At 37.3% G+C, this 9,990-nt stretch overlaps 1 protein-coding gene across 3 annotated transcripts in view; it reads left to right on the plus strand.

Annotated features, from left to right (window-relative positions):
* Positions 1-5,667, plus strand: part of LMO4 (LIM domain only 4) — a 17,155-nt gene extending 11,488 nt beyond the window's left edge. For all 3 annotated transcript variants that reach the window (XM_032247788.1, XM_032247790.1, XM_032247789.1), the window contains exons 4-5: positions 160-315; positions 4,879-5,667. In XM_032247788.1, coding sequence (XP_032103679.1) covers positions 160-315; positions 4,879-4,887 — 165 coding nt within the window. In that variant the 3' untranslated portion in view covers positions 4,888-5,667. The remainder of the gene's footprint in view (positions 1-159; positions 316-4,878) is intronic.
* The last annotated feature ends 4,323 nt before the right edge of the window (positions 5,668-9,990 follow it).

Here is a 9,990-nt window from a genome sequence, read left to right on the forward strand (position 1 = left end):
ACTGTTTTCTGGAGTTCTGTCAAAGGAAGAAAAAACGCTAAACCCTACGTGCCTCTGTGCTTGACAGATAGATACCTGCTTAAAAACAGGTTATAAACTTGTGACCAAAAAAGACTTAATTTGTACCTTGTTTTTAGTGGGTTTGTTTTTCCCTTTCAGTGTTTTACCTGCTCTACCTGCCGGAATCGCCTGGTCCCGGGAGATCGGTTTCACTACATCAATGGCAGTTTATTTTGTGAACATGATAGACCTACAGCTCTCATCAATGGCCATTTGAATTCACTTCAGAGCAATCCACTACTGCCAGACCAGAAGGTGAATACCCAGCAGTTACTAATAAGCTTTATTAGAGCAAGTTGGAAGGTTCAACCTCTTACCCTAGCAAGGGAGTTTTCTTGGGTGGTTGTATTTTTGCGCGCCCTTTTAAAGAAATGTAGATTACTACTCGTACATAGAGTGTTCAGAAGTAGGATAACTGATTAAATTGTTAATCTTTCATAGTTAAAAGAAAAAATACATCCTGACTTGGTTGTATCTGTAGCATAACTCATGTTGAGCATAAGATTATCACATGCAAAAGCAAACAAAATGTAAAACTTGCATATAACCGGTTATTTATTCCATTTGACAGTTTTGAAATTCAGAAACATGATGTGATAGGTTATTGTGGGAGGAAAAATTAGAACATTTATGGCAGGAAAAGAATAAACATCTTTGTCATGAAAGAATGATTTCTACGTTAGGAATAGCAATCCGGACACCTGCCTTCCAAACCCAATTTATGATTCATTTATTTTTAGAAGAGTAATTTTACAAAACATTCTGTAATTCCAGAGGAGGACATTTTTGTTCATTGGTCGTACCGTAAAATTTGAATGAGTTGATTACTTTTAAAACCAAATTCTTGTTCTTGCTAATCCACTTGGTGCCACTAATCGTGCCATTAAAGATTATGAATCTTGATTCTTGATCCACAACTTGAAAGTTCTTGGACCAGAATTAGAAATTAGGAAATTATACAAATATACAAATCATGTAGTAGTAGAAGATACTCCAGAGGGAAAATTGGTGATCAACAGTTGTCCAGCATCCCCAGTACTGGATAGTTTTAGATCTATTTTAATCTCCTTAATAAGTCCTATAGCTATGCAAGTGAGTGCATTTTGATAACTGCTGTGTCTAATTTGTAACAATTACTGTCAACCTTCAGTTAAGAGACTGTTCATTCCACACTGGCCCAGAAGAGTGAAATGTATGACTCGTGTGCATAATTTTATTCACATCATATTTCATACTGATTATGTATTGATGACATTGATTCATTTACTCTTTACAGCGCCACTTGCATGGATATTAAATCTTATTGACCACAGATGAATTTTAATTTCAGATTGGTGATAGATTTTTCCATCAGCTCTGATAGTATGTTTGACTTTTTCATCATTAACCCAGGCAATCACACAGCACTGAGTTATTGCATTGAAACAAAAAGTGCACACTTCACTTGGTAATTCTTTATGGATTTACAATAGGAACTTCATTAATGTCTGTTGTAAGGCTCACCAAAAAAAAAAAAAAAAAAAAAAAACATTTATCTGCAAATGGGAATTTAGCAAGCTTCAAAAGTCTCGGGAAAATAGACTTCTTTGTCTTCTGTAATGCATTTTCTTAATGCAGTGATGGAGGTGGGGGTATGACAAATACTTGAAAACTTTTAACCATTAAAATTATGCTGCCATATTTTGATGCTTATATTTGTCCTTTTCCCATTGCTCGTTTATAAGGTAGTTTTAAATGTATGTTCCGCTTCTTAGTGTTAATTACATGAAATTATGTGCATTTTTATTTAATTTACTAGTATGGGACGCTGCATAGAATAACCATTTTAAAAGTCAAACTTTTTAACTGCAAATTATCCAGTCACCGCTGATGAGGCATTTCAAGCTTCTTTAAGGCGTTCCAAGACATCTAAATACTTAAAGATTTTTATGATTTAGATTCTAATGAAGTGAATCTACAGGGCAGAGTTGAGAACAGTGAATAGATGGTAACATAAATATTTTGAGATACCTATTCAAAATTGAGCCTCAGCCATTTGTACTTACATTTGGTAGCAAAAAAGAAGAAAAGTGCTAGGAATAAAACAGTAGACCTTTTTTTCCACTCCTTATTTTTCCCCAAGTTAGATCTTCACTTTGTTGCTGGTTTTATACCATTTCTTTCCCTGACTTAGCGAAGTATTGTACAAAAAAATGATTGTTGCAGTTCACCAGCATGCATAGTGAGAATGAAAGGATGTAGAGATGAGACGGAAAATGTAGCTTGACTGTGAAGCACTGAATATAGGCAGTAGCAATGTTAGGTAGGGACTAAGTACAAAGTGCACCTAAGAAATTCGAGCAAGATTTCATACCATCTTTTACAGTCCAAGATGGCATACATTTAGAGGTGTTAGGGAGAACCGCAGATAAACCAGGTTTACCTGTTTATAGATTTACATGTATTGTGCCTTTCATTGAAATCTGTTCTCCACACCTTTTCCAGGATGGCAGTGGTAGCGTATTCATTTTGGAACACTAAATATATTTTAGGGAATGAATAAGAACCTAATAGTGTATGTTAATGTTGGAAGCCAAAGAAGAGACAGGTGGGCTTCAAAAATTAATAGCTCTTAAAAGGCATAAGGAAATACAACTTAAAGATACGTCCTTGTCAGACATCCGTGAGAAGCTGTGTTTTGGGGGTGCTGTTAATTAAGAACATTTCCCTGTTGGCGTTAAGTCTCTCACATTTTTGCCCTTGGTGCTTAGCTCACCATGAACACGGTCAATTCATAAAGTAGTTTTTATAAATAAAGGTTTTGGGCAAGCTGAATGTGGTCCAGAGAGATATTAATTAGAGGGCAAGGGGGAAGAGTTAATGAAAACACACTTACTGGTGGAACATAAACTGCTTTTTGGAATTGGAGAGGCTTTAAAATTATTTTCCCAAAACCCTGTGGCGTTTCTTTTCCGGAGGTGATGAGATGGGGAGAAATGACAAATGCCTTCTTTTTATTATTTTTTCCTCTCTCGTTCTCCATATTTTTGGTAGGGAAAATCGGACATTTATTCTGGCCGTTTTTCTTCTATTTGCAGAATCAATTACATTTTTGGTGTATTATGCATAGTAAATGTACTCAAGCATCCTCTGGCGCTTAAAAGCAATGAGTTGATTATTCAAACATCCCTTCTTTAAAGGCAGTTAATTGTATGGAAAGTATACGCCCCCATGGACAGGGTCCTTTAAACTTGTATTCTGACATTTGTTCCAGGGTCTGGGCTGTGTAGTTTATTTGTTGTTCTGCATCATTGACTTTTGTATATTCTGAGGAAAATAATTTTAAGCTTTTAAGTCATACAGTGATTGAAATCTTGCATTTCAGATGGACTCAAATCTCAGGCCACTAGTGTGCAAGGAACTACAAAATTTTTTAACCTGTATCACTGAAGGAGACTAGCTTCGGGAGAATACTGCCTTCTGGAGGGTTATGTAAATCAGGAATTGTGGCTAATTTTTTCTTCTGTAGATTGCTGTCTGCTCTGGAATTTTTTTCCTCCACTCAGAAGTGTGATAGTGCCACCTAGAATTATCTGTGCTTTTCAGTGGAACAGGAGTTAGAGCACATCTCTTTAGTTGGAGAAAAATTTAGTGTTCTAGTTTACATGTCAATTCGAAGTTCCCCCATGGTTACATAATTGGTGTTGTGTGTGTCCATCGTAGAGGACATTTGATGCTCATTTATTAAATATGCTTGCTGGCTGCTGCCGCATCTTTGTTCTGGACAGACAAATTACCTTTCTCACACTGAGCTCCCACTCTGGGGAATTAAGCCTCCACCACTTTAATTAGCTTGGAAGTGGTGGGTTGCAATTCCTAATAGACTACAGGCTTTTTGTAAGTTAGGGAAAGGGTGAAACAAGAACTTCCTGGAAAGCTCAAAATGTCATTTAAAAACCATAAAAACATAATATATATTATTTCATTTTGATAATTGCAAACAGATTGTATTTGACAAGTGTGTGGATTTCCATTTCTGACTTAGACATTGAAGCTACGTTGCATCAAACTATGTTCTTTAATCTATCACAAGTCATTATCACATTACATGTATTGATTCATATATTTATGTAACTATTAGGTGACATAGCAGATAGGAAATAGTGGAAAATATGTGAATATTTGTACATAGAATTTTTCATACAGACACACACATAGGTCGTACCAATATGGGTGATATTTTTCACATGGGAATATTGGAATAATAATGATAACTGCCAGTATTTGTTTAGTTTTTATTAAAGGCTAAGCACTGTTGAAAGTGCCCCCGTATGTATATGTAATGATCACAACAGCATCATCATTATCCCTTCTTTAAAGATGAGGAAACTGAAACACAAGCAGTTTAAGCAACATTCCAAAAGGTTACACAGTTGAGCATATTAATCCAAAACTTCCTGGGTAGAAACTTTGTCTTGGAATGTCCCCACTATTTAAAAAACTCAAGATCCCACCGCTGGGCAAGATGTTACATTCCTTTTGGAAGGATGCTTGCTCTTCACAGAGTTAAGCAATTCACTGTAGTGCTTTACACCAGAAACTTTCTGAGAGTCCATTTACTGTCTCATTTTCTTTGCTAGTAAAACTGCAGAAAATGTTATGCTTTAGTTCTTCACTGCCAGAGTAAGTAGCATAGAAAGCCTCTATCAAGTCACAGTTGGAAAGTAATCTAATAAAAGAAGATTAGTGAATGTGGGGAAGACAAAAGCAGTCATGTTTGAGTTTAATATCTCTCAAATTTAGCATTTTAGCTAAGATGCCCGTTTTTATTTCTTGCAGGTCTGCTAAAAGGTCAGAGTAATGCAGAATGCGTGCCTTCATCTCAGATTTGTTCATCACAGGTGGATCCCATGTGTCTTCAGTAGACAAGTCACCTTTGTAGCTAGCACCAGTGCCAGCTCCATGCCATTGCACCTTCTTTAGTCTTGATTGCCCTTCCCGCATTTATTGGTGTATTAAAATGACTGAATATGAACATTAAGGACTCCATGAACCTGGGCTAATGGGAGACTGTAGAGAAAATGAAAAAAGATCCACCAGAGGACATCTTGGGGGGGGGGGGGAGCTGGGGGGGAGGGAAATGACTAATGAAGCTAATTAAAAGAAGCATTCAAATCTGCTTTCTACCCTCATTAACAATTAGCAGGGCACTGGCCAGAGTTTGTACCCTGTGTTTTACCTTAACAACATTCTATTTGCTCTTTGTATATTTAAGTGTTGTAAGGAAACGTGTTTCAATCAAAACTGAACGTGAGATAAAGGAAAGAGATGTGGCTTTTGTGATATTCTATCACAAACACTTATTGTATCTCTGTAAAATACAATGTATGTATGCATGTAAGTGTTTTTGTCCTAATGTTGCTACTCCCATGGCAAAGAAAAAAAAAGAATGAAAAAAAGAAAAAAGATTGGAAAAAAAAATCAGGCTCATAGCAGCTACTGTGTAGAAAATTCCCCCTACTTCTAATTTGCTGAATGAAGAAAAAAAATCTTTTATTTGTGATATTTTCAGAGACATTTGCTCTAGTATGGTGTATTTAAATAATAAAAAACTTTAAAGAAAAAATATTCCATGGTGTTTGGGCTTAAACACTGCTTTTTCTCTTCTGTATTTTGGAAAATTTTAGTTTTTGTTGTTGAATAACAAGCTCATTTTAAATTTGAAGGAGTTGAGGGAGGTGCTGTGTGTATATATGTAGCTCTGGGCCAGTGAGGCATTCTTCAAATTGCTTAACCATTCCATTATTGGCAGGGCTACAAAGCAAAGTTTTAACAGAGTCCTTTCTATAAGTCAGGAATATTCTGTTAACGGCACGTCGTTACACTTCTATATCACAGTAAGACTTTTGTGTTTATGTATAAATACTTGTTTGGAGTATCCAGCTATTTTGTTTATTCTTTTTCTTGATAGCAAAGCCTTGGGTATTGATGAAAGTATGTGAAAAAAAAAGCTACGGCACAACCATCTTGTTCTCTTAACAAGTTTATAGCTTTTGAAGGAAGCTGCATTTCTAAGTCATACCAGTACATATTTTGAAGCTCACTTAGTTGTAGGACCCAGAGATATTTTTTTTGGAGAGTGTTGCTCTTGTTGCTCAGGCTGGAGTGCAATTGCAATGGCACGATCTCAGCTCACTGCAACCTCTGCCTCCCAGGTTTAAGCAATTCTCCTGCCTCAGCCTCCCAAGTAGCTGGGATTACAGACAGCTGCCACCACACCTGGCTAATTTTTAGTAGAGACAGGGGTTTTGTCTTGTTGGCCAGGCTGGTCTCAAATTTATGACGTCACGATCCGCCCGCCCCTCAGCCTCCCAAAGTGCTGGGATTACCGGTGTGAGCCACCGCGCCCAGCCCGGGAGCTCTTTTACAGTGACCTTTGACTGGAGAAGTAGCCATTTCCTGGTGAGCCTTTAGTCCAGTGTGGTCGGCTGTAAGGTAAGTTTATTTTATTTTGCTCCTACATATCTGTGCTGGTTCTGCCTTGCTGTGTGTATTTTGGGGGAAGATTCTGACTTCAGTTAAGTTTTAGTCTTGAGATACCGAGTTGCTGGTTGTAGGCAGCAGAGTATCCATGACAGCACTTGCACTGCCCACAGAGCTGCCCTGCAGAAAACATGCAGTATAACAGCTAGTGCTGCAAGGAGGAATACCCAATAGGCCCGGATGCTGAGGTTGTACCGCCAGCCTCCTTAGGTACGAGCAAATCTCAACTACAGCTTCCATCACAGGCTAATTAAACCAGGTGTGTGAACACTACTACTTTTAAGTTTTCTTTTTTAACATGGCATTTATTTTGTCCCAGAAAAGCGCCTGATGTAGACCCTCTGAGAATAGCAGTGGAGCCACGGAGACAGGTGTAGCCCAGCACATCTCAACTACCAGTCAGCTTCCCTTTGAGAACTTTGGTGCTCACTTCCTGTTTTCAGAGATTGAGGGCAGGAAAAAAAAAAAATCAGTTGCATGAACTTCAGACCTCCTAGAGGAGAATTGTAAAGGCATAGAGTTGAAGTGAATAGTTTCGTTAGAACCTTATAAAAACAAAATGCAAGGAAATAATATGAAGAAATCCCATACATAATATCTGTTTGAATTAGATCCTTGAGGAATTTCTTCAAACTAGTTCTGGCTCTTAATTTTTTTTTCCCTTTAAGAAACTTTCTGAAGGAAGTCAGACTCTTTGGGATGGTAAAGGGGGAAATGTGTTAATGAGATTGCGAGCATTTTCTATGTTCTTTTTGGCATAAGCATTCATGTCCCTAATAGTGTAGAAATTCAAAGGAGGTGGTTCATAATTTTAGTAAATAATATGTTGTGGCATTTAGTGATGTGGAGGGCTAAGGTCATTTCAGACTTTAAACTATTATATGGCTGGTTCCTCAAGCACTGCTGCGTATTTAATAATGAGCTTCTAAAAGCATTTCTTAAGTTGCAGACCTATAAGATTACAAATGTCACTCATGTTAGTATAATCCACATGCAAGTGATGAAGCCTTCTCTTTGATGTGCTAAATTGGAGAAGGACTAATGGAGCTATGAATATACAATAGAACATATTTAAGCAGTAGTCTTGCTTTAGGTAAAACACTTTCTTGAAACCAGAGGCATTTCAAACAATAAAACCCAGCTCTAATGGGGATGCTCTGTGTGGATAGAAAACTACTAAAAACACTCAGGTTTATTCTGATGAGAGCAGTGATTGTGTGCAGTTCCTCCCCCAACCTCAACATTGCTTAGGAGAAAAAAAAAAAAAAAACAAACCTATGAGCTTCTTCCACCTTTCATCCATTGCATTTGTGATGTTATTAGTTAGCGAGATGGGCGCTGTTCTTTTGAAAGGGAACTTATTTAATATTAACCACGTCATAGCGCAAGATGGCCCCCAGTCCCTACAAGCAAGTGCAGTTAAAAATAAAAGCAAATGTTACTGAGCCCTGCTGAACTCCTGATAAAAAAAATTATGTTTATGATACATATAAATGTCTCAATCATGCAAATTGTCACTCTTGCTAATGAAACAATTTTGTAAAAAGATTGTCCTCTAAAAGGGTTTAATGTTTTTTACCTATCTAACTGTCTGGTTAGATTTACACAACCCGCAAGGCAGGGGAGCCTGAAGCTTTTCCAAACTAAATCGTTTGCCACTAGAAACTATTTTCAGCTCTTCATGATTTATTAGGAAATAGTTTAACACGGACTTTAGACTCTTATAAAATACAAAATGAGAAAACTGTCACACCAAAATGAAGCCTGTGAAATTGTCATCCTCTTAATATTAGCTGTATTTAAATTCTTTCTTTTGCCCTTATTAACACCGATATTTTAAACAACGAATCATCTAAAATGAAGCTCTTAAAGGGCTTTAAATGTCAATATGGTAAGATTCTAATGTGCACTACTATTTATATAAAATATTTCTTAGGGCCGATAAATGATATAACAGTGAACCCAACAGCTACATATTGATTCTAGTGAAGAGTTTCTAAGTAGCCTAAATAATTGTATTTAAATTGAGGAAATGCAAAAATCCCTTCACCCTTCACCCCAAAGACCCCTTCATCCTTCACCAGGGAATTCTATCCTGCGTGCTGTCCCACCTATGACTCCTTTGAGAGGCCGTTGGAAAAAGGCCGTTTATAAGTTAATGTTACTTGTAGCTTTGTTACTAAGACTCACCTATTGTCAGTCCAGCCAAGTCACAGAAATGCTTATTGCAGTTAAATAGCAATTTGTTTCGATGAAACTGCAATTAAAGTATTACTGAGCAGCCATTTTAGATTGGCAGTGCTCTGAACGCATGTTAAACAGCCAGCTACTCCCACTTGCAGAGTCTGAGATCTGACTAGCAGCAAAGTGTAACACATTCTCCAATGTTCGGTACCTAGGTAAGAGGCATTTGTAGCCCTCTGCTCCCATCGTGAACATGCTGAGAGCAATGACAAGTCGGGGCTGATTTTTGGAAGGTGAACTTGCGACTTATCTCAAGTGAATACTGTTTTCAGTTGTACAAGAAGTGCTTTATGCTAGTAGATACATGCATGTTTCCTAGAGGGAATGTTTTCAAGTTCAGATTGATTCTGCTGAGAATGGACGGCAACTCGGAGGCCTCAAGCCAATAATGTACTACAGGTCCTGACATGTTACAGCTGTGTAAACAGGGCCATTCTATTTCCTAAATCACAACTAATAAAGCAGAGGATGAATCAATTGATTCTGTTATAAGTTCTTTGAATGACACTGGAAAATTGTTTAATGACTCTGTTAGAATGGACAAGCCTGAGTAAAGTCACCAAAGTACCGATTTTAATTGTCTCCCTCCCCTCAGAACCTGGGCAGGACAGCCTTTCCTAGGTATTGACATCACCACCACCAGATCAAAACCTGCTGGGTAGGAGAAGGATCTGAACTGAATTCTTCCTGTACATCTAACGTTCAGGATTTGCTGAGTGAGAAAGGTGAAGTGCAAAGGTTTTATTGAAAATGTGAAACATTGATGCAAGATCCTGAGAGAGGAAAGGATTTCAGAGGTGGTGTTTTAAAATGCAATTAGCACTGAATTCTAACCAGTTTGGAAACAATCATTAGCTCATTAGACCAGACCAGGAGGCATCTCACCTTCCTTTACTCTAGAACAGTCCCCCTATCTTGAACTAAAAGGTTCACATCCCCAACTTCTTCAAAAACAATTTTTATGTTTGTATATTTTCACCACTGTTGTTTGAGCTGCAATTATTTTCTTAATTTAGAGTTTCTTCCTAAATTAATTTTTCATTTTTGGTGAATTGAATGTTTTTAAGAACTGTAAAGAGAAAATCTGAAGACAAACAGGATTTACAAATGAAGATTAATTATGAAAGCTGGAAAGGAAATTGATTTCTTGGGTTGTTACTGTAC

Source organism: Sapajus apella, unplaced genomic scaffold (genome assembly GCF_009761245.1).
Source record: "Sapajus apella isolate SASKATOON/1434 unplaced genomic scaffold, GSC_monkey_1.0 scaffold64, whole genome shotgun sequence".
NCBI lineage: Eukaryota > Metazoa > Chordata > Mammalia > Primates > Cebidae > Sapajus > Sapajus apella.